General features: G+C 40.3%; 1 protein-coding gene across 13 annotated transcripts in view; it reads left to right on the top strand.

Moving 5' to 3' along the window:
• The window catches only part of FOXP2 (forkhead box P2), a 256701-nt gene that overhangs the window by 182550 nt on the left and 60633 nt on the right, over positions 1-13518 (top strand). For all 13 annotated transcript variants that reach the window (XM_066634058.1, XM_066634057.1, XM_066634055.1 and 10 more), the window contains 2 exons: positions 3907-4120; positions 6827-6931. In XM_066634058.1, coding sequence (XP_066490155.1) covers positions 3907-4120; positions 6827-6931 — 319 coding nt within the window. The remainder of the gene's footprint in view (positions 1-3906; positions 4121-6826; positions 6932-13518) is intronic.

Raw genomic sequence — 13518 nt, 5'->3', positions numbered from 1 at the left:
GGCTTTCAAAAGGCCTTAGAAAAGCACTTCTCTTTTTTTTTCCAAAAGAAAGGAAAAGCAGTCTTCTGGAGGCCTCAGAATACTCTCCAGATGTGACTGGAGAGCATAGCTCTGAGGCTTCAGGTCAATGCAGGGCCTCAGTGCAGGTCAGGGGACCAGTATTGAGTCAAATCCATGGATAAATATTCATGAATGATAAGGTCCAACTTGTATATGCTTCTTTGCTAGCAGCAACTCAGCCATATTCATCCAACAGCTCATCTGATTCACATGGACTTTCATGCGAAGGGTCTTCATGTACAATTTAAACTCCAGCATAGGAAAAAAAAAAATGCATGCAACTATAAAGCTTCCAACTCTTGGATTCTCCACATATTAGTTACTGGATAGGTAGGGAAGAAAAAGAACAAGTTAGCACGAGCCTGTATTTAACCCATTAAAGTATGTTCCTCTGATCCTCAAGCCACATCAATAAACAGAATAGTGTCCATTGTTATACTGGTTCAGATTTGAAATCCTGAAAGTGCTGTCTTTAACAGGTCAGTTTCAGGATTTCAAGTTGCCTCCAGCAGGCACATTTTTCAAGGGTATAAATTTCTTGAACTATACCTCTGCACTGTGGGTTGTTCACATGGAGTGCCCAGCTCATGTGAAATGATGATGTTGTTAAGAATATTTATATACTGCATTTCAACAAGAGTAGTTCACAAAGCAGTTTACGTAGTAAAATAAATCAAATGGTACTCTGTCCCAAAAGGGCTCACAATCTTTCAAAAAAAATGCGAAGAGATACCAGCAACAGCCACTGGAAAATACGCCATGCTGGGGTGAAGATGGATAGCTTCTCTCCCCCTGCTAAATGTAAGAGGGGAACCACTTTATAAGATGCTTCTTTGCCCAATTAGCAAGTGTTATCTGTTTGATGGAGAGAAGAAAAGGCAACCAAGCTCCATGTCACATGAGGATGTGACCAGCCCCAGTGAATATATCAGCCAGGGCATTCTGAGAGAGCATATACATCTGGTGGTGATAGTGGGAGAGGCCCATTGGATGAATCAGAACAGGCGGTGCATATCCTGGATGAAAACAGTCTCCAATCTCTGTTTCAGATATAAGGTGGTCTTGAAAGGAGACCCAGTGACGAATGGATAGCAAATGTTTGCAGATAAACATTTTAGGCTTACAGTTCCTTAAGGATAAGGCAAGAGAGAGTGAGGTACAGTAAAATCCAACTTTGACTAGTAAAATATATCTTTCTAATAAAGTTGAATCTGGTATAATGTAGTGGTAGATGCAGCAAGAGAATAGTGCAGTGGTTCTCAAACATTTTAGCCCAGGACCCACTTTTTAGAATGATAATCTGTTGGGACCCACCAGAAATGATGTCATTGACCTGGAAGTGATGTCATGGCCGGAAGTGGCATCATCAAGCAGGAAAAGATTTTAACAATGCTAGGCTGCAATCCTATCCACACTTACCCAGGAGTAAGCCCCACTGACTATTGTTGTCTAAAGCATATAGATTGTAGCCTGTTAAAAGTACAGCTCTCCCCAAATGCAGTCATGTACCATGTTGGCATCAAGTCTAATATATTAAAAATAAATATTGAAATGAATGGGGACCCACTTGAAATTGGCTCGTGACCCATCATTGGGTCCCGACCACAGTTTGAGAAACAGTGGAATAGTGTATTGTTCTAATGTAATTAGCTGTTTGCACCCTACCTTGTGTGACATGTACAGCTGTTGCATAATAAGTTGCTCTTTTTCCCAACTATACATTTGGCCACTATATCTTATACATATAGCATTCTTGTTTATTTCCTTTGACAATCAGTTCTCTAACTTTCAGACTTATAATTAGTGTCAACTTATTTAATTTGCTTTTTCAAATACTCCTTTGCATGAATATTAAGATTCATATGAAACATTTAACAATTATCACACAATGCAATGCCATGCAATAAAATTACGTTTTCAGTGCAAGAATCACTGCCAGGCTTCAAAAGCAACATGGTATACTGGGGGAATACGCAAAAAGTTTAACCATTCATTTTAGTAGGAACGGCAAGGTTAGTGAGATCTACTGAAACAATTAAGCTACATCATTTTTACATTATTGACAGTATTTGGAAACATTAACATGAACTTCATTGTGTATAAGAAAATCCTTCTCCCCAATTAATATAATATTAGCAAATATAAAATATTTTTTCTTTGGTAGTCTAGTCAAAGATAGAGGAAACCATAGCACTTCCATTTTTTAAGCCATTTTAATGATCTGTAGTAAAAACTATGTTGATCAGCTGATCACCTTAGAGCGCAATTCTAAGGATGCACTTAGCTGGTGCAAATCCCTTGTGCCGACCTGGGAGGGTCACAAATGTGCCATAAAGCACGTTTGTGCCTCCTTAGGAGAAAACTGCACCAGTGCATGGAGGTGCGCCAGCCCCCAGAGGCCAGAACCAGCCTCCACAGTGGCGAAGGAAGGTAAGTTCAGCCAGTGTGGGGTCTGGGGAAGGCAGGGAGGAGGGGTTTCAAAGTGGGGAAGGGCAGGCTAGGATCTGGCAGTTATGCTGGATCTTAGCCCCATTCCCGGGCGCAGCAGAGCGCGATATTCCCCTTACCCCGGGGAGAGCCACACTTTGATCTGTGCCATCTAAATCAGTGCCGCAGATCAGAGCAGCCTGGAGTTAAGATTGTGCCCTCAGTCAGGTAAAATGGTATATATTTTGGTTCAGATAATTCATTGCCTAAGCCCTCAAAATTCTATTTTCTTGTGAACCTCTGTTGCCATATCCTCCCACTTCTTCCTCATTGGGGAGGAAAGATTTTCAAAGGAAGACAGCAAAGAGTTTTAAATCACTGCAGTTAATTCAAAAGTGACTCAAAATAGTTGGTGTAATTGAAAAGTACAGTAAAGCAGTGGCAATCAGTAGCATAGCTATAGGGGGTGAAATAATAAGTACTGCAGGTGCCAGTGTGCCGTATAAGCGACCTCTTCCATTTGCCATCCTAGCCACTCCAGGCAGTAACAGCAAAGCCCAGGCACTCGCTGAATCAAACTCCATCTCCTGCATATAGCTGTCACTGCCCAGAATGACTCCCATGGGGAGTGGGAGAGGCCACTTACACAGTGCATTGTGGCACCTGCAGTATTTACCATCGCCCCCCAGCTACGCCACTGGTGGCAAGTTGACTAGCCTTTATTTTTCCAGAAATGGCTTGCTTATAGCAATTTTTAAAATTTAGCAAGGTCAACTAATGTGTAGCTCAATATTTGCCTCAGCTAATTATAGTATATTAGATGAAATTTGTTCCTGGGTTTAAATCCCGTGCAATCCAGTGTGGCATCAGCTTGTTCCGCTGAGATAATATTTTTCCCCCTGTAAGGAGTTGATTAATACTTGATCTTTGTTGCAGCCTGATCTATTTTTCTGTTTCTCAGAATGGGCTATTACATTTTGGTACAGCAGTGCTTCTAAAGGACTTGGTGAACTTTGGATGCATTTCATAATACTTCAGAATCAAGAAATTGATTCCACAGGCAGTGAAAATCTCATCAAAAAGTTCCTTTCAATACCTTTTTTTTTAATTTTCCCAAACAGTAGTTGCCAGTTGTTGTATGTCGTTTCCCTTTGATCCTTGAACAAATGGTTTAAGAGAGCACACGTTACGTAAGCGGGTGACCTTTAATTGACTGTTTGCAACCCAAGAGAAAAAAGCAGCCAAAAATGACTCGATGCCAACGGAGGTAAAATGAAATTGTGTTTTACGACATGTTGGTTGTGCTGGAAAAAGCAGCATCACCTTTATTGTTGGCATCAATCCATTAATAACACTGAGCTCATTACATGAACTTTCGTGCTTTGCTTCATATTAGTGAAGCTCTCTTTCATTTTATAGCTGGCTTAAGTCCTGCTGAGATTCAGCAATTATGGAAAGAAGTTACTGGAGTTCACAGTATGGACGACAATGGTATTAAGCATGGAGGGCTAGACCTCACTACTAACAATTCCTCTTCTACTACCTCCTCCAACACTTCCAAAGCATCACCACCAATAACTCATCATTCCATAGTGAATGGACAGTCATCAGTTCTAAATGCAAGACGAGACAGGTAATAAGATTAAACGTTTTGGTTTTTCATCTTGACATAAAAGTACATTGGTCATCCTTGTGGTTCATGCGCTAAAGAAATAACGTCATCATCAAATGCAACAAATTCCTTTGAATTTGTCTCTTTGATGCAGAAAATAGGTACAAATCAGTGTAGGGAAATGAAATTAATCAAAACCGTACCAGTTGGAGTTCTGGGATCTACACATTGGGCTGGAACATGTCCCACATAGCATGTGTCCCAGTGGTGAACACAGAGGAGGCTATTCACCTAATATCACTGCTGTGCAAACTTCTTTCACTTTGAAAATAAAGTTGCAAGTGGGGCATTTGCATAAGCCATACTGAAATGAAAGGACATCACAGTGCTCAGTGGGCTGCTACGAAATTCAGTGGGACTTAAATTGCATTCATATGTACACTTGCTAGGCAGAAAGTCCCATTGAACTCACTTCTCAGTAATCATGCTTAGGGGTGCAATGTTTGCCTTAAGTAGAGTTGGCTGGTGGGAGAGTTAGAACAAAGAAAAGGAAATAGTTCTTTACCCAGCACGTAATTAATCTTTGGAACTCCTTGCCACAGTATGTGGTGATGTCCCCTGGCTTAGATTTCTTTAAACAAGAATAGGACAGACGGAGTAAAAGTGTATTGCACGTTACAAGCCATGATGACTATGTGCAACCTCAAGATTTTAGAGGTAGCCTCTCTCTAAGTGCCAGGTGCAAGGGAGTGACAACAGAATGCATTGCCTTGAGTGCTCCCTGCGGCATCTGGTGGGCCACTATGAGATACAGGAAGCTGGGTTAGATGGGCCCTTAGCCTGATCCAGTAGGAATCTCCTTATTTTCTTAACTACCATTAGCTGGATTGGAAGCCCTGTTATTTGTGAATAAAAAGTAGTTTAAGGAACTGCTTAATGCCTCCGCTGTTGAGCACACCCTCCATAAATGGAAGTTCCCTCCATGAGAAGGAGTGTTCTACTTGGGCTTCTTGCACAGGTGAAACATTCCTTCTGTTCATGGAGGAAGCTTTCATTTCTAGAGGAAACTTCTAACAGTGGAAGCTCTAGAAGTGCTAGAACCCATAATTCCTAGCAAATACATCAACTTTTGGAGGTTTTGCTGAAGACTTATTTAGAGTTCATGGATCAAAGTTATCACTCTCTTTAAGCTTGGCAAAGTTACTACTCTCAATACCACGTTCAGTAGAATTGTTTATAGTCCACCCTCGACATCCATGTGGTTTCCATTTCCAGAAACCCTGTGGATGCCAAAGCTCATGGATAACCAAATACGTGGGTCAGGGCCTTCAGTTGACCTCTGGACATGACCGGAAGTATCTTCTGATTATGTATGCAGGTGTTCTGAGGCCCAGAGAGGCCACCGGCGAGGAGTCAAATACATGGGTTCCAAACCAGCAGATAAAAGAGCCCGTCTATATGTGGAATTAACTTTAATATAAGCTCCTTTACAAAAATAAAAACAAAAAAATACTCCCCCCCCCCCCAAAAAAAAAAAACCTTTAAGGCTTCTGCCATACAGAATCTTCAAGGTATCTGCTTTAATAGTTTTCATTCATTCTTGGTGTATTATAGACTATTTATCATAAGGCATTGATAAATAGAGCAGTGGTTAGAGCAGTGGTTCCCTAACTGATGGGTCATGATGATGGCAGCGACAGAACTGCAGAAATCATAGCGCTGCCACTGCCAGGGGGCTTATTTCTTACCCTGGGGACAGAGCTGACCTCCTGCAGAGTTCTGGAGGCTTGCAGCCTCCTCCATTGTGTAAACTTCTGTAAACAATTCTTATCTACAATCAGCAGCTATTTCTGAAAACAGAAGTGGGACTTCTGGACTGTTTACAGAAACATTAGAGGACATCGGAGGGGGCTGCAAGCCTCCAGGACCCTGCAGGAGATTAGCTCTGCCCCAAAGGTAAGAAATAAGTCCCTTGGTAGTAGCAGTACTGTGATCACTGATTGCTGCCCCCTCCCTGCCCACACAAATATTTACCTGGTTCCTAACTCACCTGTAGGGGTTTGGGAACCACTGATCTAGAGGTACTTGTCATTTGGCTTTTCAATTAAGGTTAGTTAGTTAGTTACTCTGAATAGGTGGTTGATTTTTCTAGAGCACAGCACCACTGTGGAAGAAAAAAAGAAAGTGTCAGTGATAATTACCTAAGTGATGGACTTTTTCCAAACATGGAATCAAACATATGGTGGTTTGGATACACAGCATCAAGCAACTTGTGAAAACAGTGCCCTGGGATAAAAAACATTAGTCAAGGCTGCAAACTGTATTAATTTGAGTAATACAAATTTAAAACCACGGAGAGAAACCTTTATAAGGCTCTGCTGGCCATCTTAAATATTTTTCTTGCCTAACTGATCCTTTCTGGGTGTATTTTTTATTTAGAAGTAAAATGTCATACCACGGTCATATGGCAAAATTAGCATGCTGTATAATACCATCATTTTTTCATCTTTTATTAACAGTCATCTTTGGCTCTATTTCTTCTCTAATTAGAACATCATCTAGCCTTGGCAGTTGAACTGTTCAGCAGGACGATTAGATTTTTCTGACCGCCCTGAGCTGAACTGACCTGTTTTGACCTGTTCGTCACTGATCATAACCTGACGGTTACTAGCAGCCTACAACTATTATGATTGGAGATTAAACTGATGCTCTATTTTTTTACCACAGCTCATCACATGAGGAGACCGGAGCTTCTCACACTCTCTACGGCCATGGAGTTTGCAAATGGCCTGGATGTGAAAGTATTTGTGAAGATTTTGGACAGTTTTTAAAGTAGGTGGTTTTTGTTTTTTTAAAATTATGGGACAAAGGGAATTGAGTAAACAAAGGTAGCAAGTTTCAGCTATATACATATAGCTGATGTTATTGGTTTATTTTTCACATTTTTATACCGCCCTTCCTCCAAGAAGCTTTGGGTGGTGTTCATAGTTCTTCCTCTCCTTTTGTCCTTACAACAACCCTGTGAGGTAGGTATAGTGACTGGCCCACGGTCATCCAGGAAGCTTCATGGCTGAGCAGGGATTTGAACCTGGATCTTCCAGGTCTAACTCCCAAACCACTATGCCATCCCAAAGAACCAAGTAATCAAGGCCAGCTATAGAGGGTTGAAGAGTTATCCTTTTGCTCACGTAAAACATGTATTCAGACCTTTCTGTTGCACAATGCAGACCCATTGTGAGGCCAGGGGAAATGACCACTTTGAGGAGCAGATCGGCAGAGGCAGGTAATCTCTGTCTGCCCATAGCCAGCTGAGCTGCCTGTCTACTTGCAGAGCCCTGCACGAGCCATTTGGTTATATATTTGGTAGCAAAGATATATGCAACTGTGTTTTAAATTATGCTTCTTTAAACATAGAGGTGTATGCTAAATGGATGTGTTAGAGAAACAAATGTTCCTGTCTAACCCATCTTTAACAATAATAATTTACACTCATAAGAAGACCTTTTCATGAGCAAGCTCAGTGATTCAATGGAAGAGGTACTGATTTGCCTCATGGTCCTTATTTTATGTTCTCTGGAAGCTCCAGTGGATTTACTGAGCCCCAGCGAAACAGGATCTCCATTTACTTCATTTGAAGACAACTCTGTTTGTGCAATGGGGTTTTATATGCAGATCTTTCCTGACATTGAAATCAGTGGAAAAGCCCTTGTTTATAGGGGAGCTACGAATACATTATTTCAGATACCCATGCCCCAAGTAATCTACAGCTTTAACAACATGTACCAGTTTATTTTTGAATTCTATCCAGAGATGTACCAAGAGGCAATGAAGGTGCTTCAGAACTTGCAAGATGTGCTGCCATTGGCTGGTCCCAGGTGGCAGCCTAGCCGCTGTATTTTAAAATAACCAAAATGTATAAATGATTTTCCTAGACATTCCCATATGCAACACATTATAATAATGTAATTCAGGGGTTCCCAAAGTGTGTATCGTGATACCTTAGGACAGGGGTGTCAAACATAAGGCCCGGGGGCCGGATGCAGTCCGCGGAAGCTTTTTATCCGGCCCTCAGGCTCTCAGCTGCTGAGTAGTGCTGAGATGTTACTGCTGTAAGGACTGCCCACATGAAAATTGGGCCCTCCCATAACTTGAAACATGATCAAGATTTGTGTATTTTTCTCTTCTGTCATTTGCAGCTAATGAGTTCCTAAGTGGAAAAAAATGTTTATTTTTGTTTATGACCTGATTAATGACATCATTTCCTGCCTAATGACATCACTTCCAGCCCCCAGCAGGCACCATGAATGCTGTTCGGCCCTTGGTATGAAACGGGTTTGACACCCCTGCCTTAGGATGTCCCCAGTCACCACCTATGTGTTCCCCACATCCCACAAAATCTCACAAGAGCCAATATGGTAGTATTCAAATCTTGCGAGAGTTGGGTACCACCACCTTGGATCTTGTGAGATTTTGTGAGATCCAAGATGGCAGCACCTGGCTGAGCCTGAAAGGCTGTGGAGGCTTTGTGATCCGGATGAGTTTGGGAACCACTGGTGCAATTGATAGATTGCTAGAGTATCACTATCCAGGTTAAAACTATCACACCAGCCACAGTTGGTCAGAGATTAAAGATCTCATGGGTGCAAGTAGCCCCTGTATCAGGCTAGCTGGGGCTTCGATTCTGCACAGAGCTGGACTCTCAGAGCTACAGCCGGTAGCCCTAGCCCAACCATGCTCTACATGCATGGGAGAAGTTGCACTGAGCAATGGGGAATTTCTTTTTTCCTTCAAATCACACCTTACACATGTCGCATTGCAGGGCATTTTTGAAATTTTCCCCATGTTTCAAATGACATTTTCATGCTACAAATTGTGCAGGCTACTATCAAGAAAGAAAGAGATGATTGCCAGGACATTTTGTCAAAATGTGCCCTGCATATGTTCACAAAATTTGTAGAACTGTGAATTGATGGGATATACTTTTTAAAATTAAAATGAACCAGCCTAGTTGTGATGAAGGTAACATTTTGCAAAGTTTGTGTAAATATCTCACATTTTCATTCTGTGTACGGTGAGAGGGTTGAGCCCATATGGAGTGATCTTTGATAGAACAGTTATGCAGGGCTTCAGCATACAAGGAATCCTAATGGAAAGTTATAGATAGGTTTATATAGATGAGTAACTTCACAAGCTGAGGCTGTTATGTTGTCATGGTGCAGCTAACAGGGTGAATGAACTGCTTCATGCTTCATCAACAATTAAGTTAATTAGCTCATTTGAAATTGCACTGCTTTGTTGCCAGGATATTGGCAGAAACATCAGAGAGCCTGTTTACAAATGGTATACAACAGGGTATCTAGAACAGCAGCCTAATAACAAGGCACAGATGCACAGTGACATAATGACTGTAGTAGAACTATATTTTTATAATGTGTGTAAATGTCTACCTCTGTGCAATGTTGTATATTTACCATAAATCACATTTACCTTCATATTTATTTATTCATTTTATCACTATTATTTATATCCTGCCTTTCTCCAATATATTTATACCCAGGGCAGCTAACAGTTCAAAGTCCTGTTGCAGAAGTTGCAAATATATAGCATTCAAATGTTATCTATGAATCATAATTGTGAACCTTAAAGCAGCAATTTAATGCAGTTAGCATAGGAAAATGGATATATGCAAAAGCACATTACAATAGGATAGTTTAAACTTAAAAATATAAAATGTAATTTTCTAATATCTTTGTTTTAGAACAGCTTTTGGATATACTTTTAAGAGTACTGTTTAGAGATTTTTTTTTACTAGTTATCAAAGAATAAGGTTGATGTATGCCATTTCTGTTTGTAGATTAAAGAGGTTACTGTTTGCGTGTGGGATTTATATAGGGCTGCTGGAAATTATTCCATGTGAAAATAAAACTACATACTGCATATATTGTTTTAAGCATAATTGATACCAAGAGTTTTAGCCAACTTAGCTCAAGCCTTTTCCTCTCCAAGCAAAACTAATTTTTATAAATACTTCCATCCTTTCAGGGTCTTGTGATGGTCATGCTTGGCTCAATGCTTTCAGTTATTTTGTAGGTCTCCAGTTTATGGTCCACAGTCAGTAAAAACATTTTGATTAACATGAATGCTGTTGTGCGTTTATCCTTGTTCCCGTTTTTGCCCAGCTGTGTAACCTGCTTAAAAAAAAAATCCTGATTATTCTTTTTTCGGGCCAAGAAGATGCTGCAATGTACTCTCTAGTTTCTCTCTTCTAACTTAGGCGTTCCAAAGTCATGTCCTTTCTCCGTGTGCATCTTGCCATTTCAGGTGCTTGGTAAACCCAATGGTTCCCAATCTTTTTAGTGCCAGGGCCTACTTTTTAAAATGGCACTCTATTGGGATCCACCTAGGTTTACCAGACTTAAAAAAAAAAAAGATATCTAGAAAGAGATATTTAATTTATTTATAAATAATAATAACCAGAAAAAGACCCTCAAACATTTCTCTCCCTCTCTTTACACATACTTACAAACTGCAGGAGCAGAGCTCTTTGCAGGTTAAATTAGCAGCTAATTTTTGAATAGCCTCAGGGCTTTTAGTTATCTGATCTTTCCATCAACCTTTGGCAACCCACCAAAAACCAGGTTATGACCCACCAGTGAATCCCAAGTCACTGTTTGGGAACCAATGCTCTATAAGTAATACCTGTCTTGGATTACACCTGCCCTCATCTGGTGGACTGCTCACACCCAATAGGAATGCCATTTGAAAGCACTTCTTGCATTTATGTGTTACAGGGCACGATCCTGTGTAAATTTCCAGCACAGATGCAGCCATGCCAAAGGGACATGCACTTCACCCTGCAGTGGAGGGGGGGGGGTCACAGAGGCTTCCTCAAGTTAAAGGAATGTTTATTCCCTTACCTTGGGGCTGCATCATGGCTGCATTGGCACTGGAAAGTTGGATAGGATTGAGCCAACACATCAGTGCAAAATTTCAGTTATGCAAACATCAGCTTCTGCCTGAAACAGTACTATGTTTTTTCAGTAGTATTAAAGTGTGTGTTTCTTTACATTAGTCCCCTCAGTCCCTTTCCATGATCACACTGCAAAGTCCGATTTTAATTAAAAACCTTTTCTTTCAATTCAACTTCAACTTTTTAGACCCAAAAGAATGACTTTTTTTTCCAATCCATTAATTTGATAAGGGACGACAGGACTAATGGCGGTAGTTTTCAAGGCCTCGCTCTTAGTCTAATTTGTGTAAGAATGTGGTGGGTTCTGGCTTGAAGCACTGTGGCACTTGTTAATAGAGCTAATGCAAGTATTCTGTACTGAAATGAAATATTCATAAAGGATACTACCCAAATCTAATAGTGTGTATTTCTACAATACACTTGTGACAAATTTGAAGAGGTTCTCAGCATATTAGGTAAACTCTAACTTAGGTTCAGAAACCAGTTTAAGTGATGCCTTCATAGTTTTTTAAATAAATAAATAAATAAATTAAAATAAATAAATACCAAAAAAAACCACAGATGTGCTGAGGCATTTATTAAGAGGATTAAGACCAAAAACACAGTCATTTTACTTCATTTTTTTTTAAATAATGGAAAGGATTTGGAGTGAAGTAAAGAGTAACTTACCAAATATAACTTATAGCTAGAGGTGAAAGGGAATGGTTTTATTTTTTCATGTGTTTTGGTATTTTCCAAGGTTAGCAGTGAAGAAAGTAATGTTATGGGTTTTTTAATTCCAAATTTACATTATAATTATACATTATAATTGCTTTTTAAATGATACTAGGTGGCAGAGGTGGCATAGTGTCAGCTGTTACAGCGAGTCATTACTCATGTACCGCCATTAAATAATGTATATATAAAAACCAAATAAAACAGTTTTATTTTTTCACAAATTTTAGTTTTCTTGTTTCTTTTTGTTTTTTACATAGATGAGAAGTGCAGAAAGGAGTGTTATGTGTTTTTATTTTGTTATTGCCATTTTCTCCCGTCTCTTCTTATAATCATGAAAGGTTTTTGTCCATTAATTTTTGTTCAACCAGTAGTCAGTGTTTTGGAAATAAATGTAATTAAGCTTCTCTTCTCTAAGATGTTTAGAATTTTCCAAATGCCACCTTGTACACAGTAGGAAAAGATTAATGAGATTAATAAGGCCTGGCTGTTATTTTCAGATGAACAAAACTATCTTTCCCCATAGTGCAGTGGTATTCAGACTGGGGCATCGCGATGCCCAAGCCTGAGGGCCCTGGTCTCTGCTACCTTAAGGGGCAGAGGTAGGGGGAAAGGCAGCAATGCAATCCTGGGGATCACGTCGCTAATGGGGCTGCAGGGAGTGGGATGTACTCACCAGTCCCTGCAGCAGCTACCCCGGGGTGTGGGGAGCCCCAGTTTTGCGGAAGTGGAGTGTGTTCGCTCTACTTTCACTTCAAACCAGCTGGGGAGCCCTGCAGGCACTCTCACAGGGCTCCCTGCACCCCCTGGAGATCCTGGGGATCGTGTCACTGCCTTCCCCCACCTCCGCTGCCTCCCTCCCCTCCCCTGCAAGAACTTACTATGCTTTTCAAAAGCCATAGTGTCTTGTCAGATAGACCAGTGGTTCTCACACATTTAGTACCGGGACCCACTTTTTAGAATGAGAATCTGTCAGGACTCACCGGAAGTGATGTCATGACTGGAAGTGACATCATCAAGCAGGAAAATTTTTAGCAATCCTAGGCTGCAATGCTACCCACACTAACCCAGGAGTAAGTCCCATTTACTATCATTGTTAAAAGAATATACATAGTCACTTGCTAAAAGTACAGGTTTGTAACATTTCCCTAAATGTAGTCACATACCATGGTAGCATCAAGTCTAATATATTAAAAATTAAATATTGAAATGAATGGGGACCCACCTGAAATTGGCTCTTGACCCACCTAGTGAGTCTCTACCCAGAGTTTGAAAAACACTGAGATAGACATCCTGAGAAATTGTTCCACTCTGTTCCTTTCCTGTAGCATGGAATACCCGGCCATAACAACTTGTTGGTTGATATTTGAGTCTTGAAGAAGTCATGTAAGATTACCAATACTCTGGTGCACACAATCCCATTCAACAAAAGCCATTTTTGTGAAGTTAATTCTTTTTGGCAGAAGAAAAGCATCAAAATTTAAAGTCAGGTCAGAAAATATGGTTACACAACTGCTGAGAGAACAATTACTGAACACAATACTAGGCAATGAAGAAAAGTGATTAAAAGACTGCCAACAATGTTTAAGAATTTGTTTGGAATTTTACTATAAAACAGGTGTTGACAGAAGCTAACCATTTTGCCAGTCAACAAGCAAAGAACTCAAAGATCACTAAAAGCATTTAATAGTAGTTCTTCATTACTGTCTTATAAATGTCAGAGCGTAATAACATA

This window comes from Tiliqua scincoides, chromosome 7 (assembly GCF_035046505.1).
Source record: "Tiliqua scincoides isolate rTilSci1 chromosome 7, rTilSci1.hap2, whole genome shotgun sequence".
In the NCBI taxonomy this organism is placed as follows: domain Eukaryota; kingdom Metazoa; phylum Chordata; class Lepidosauria; order Squamata; family Scincidae; genus Tiliqua; species Tiliqua scincoides.
This window is presented reverse-complemented; position numbering and strand designations above follow the sequence as displayed.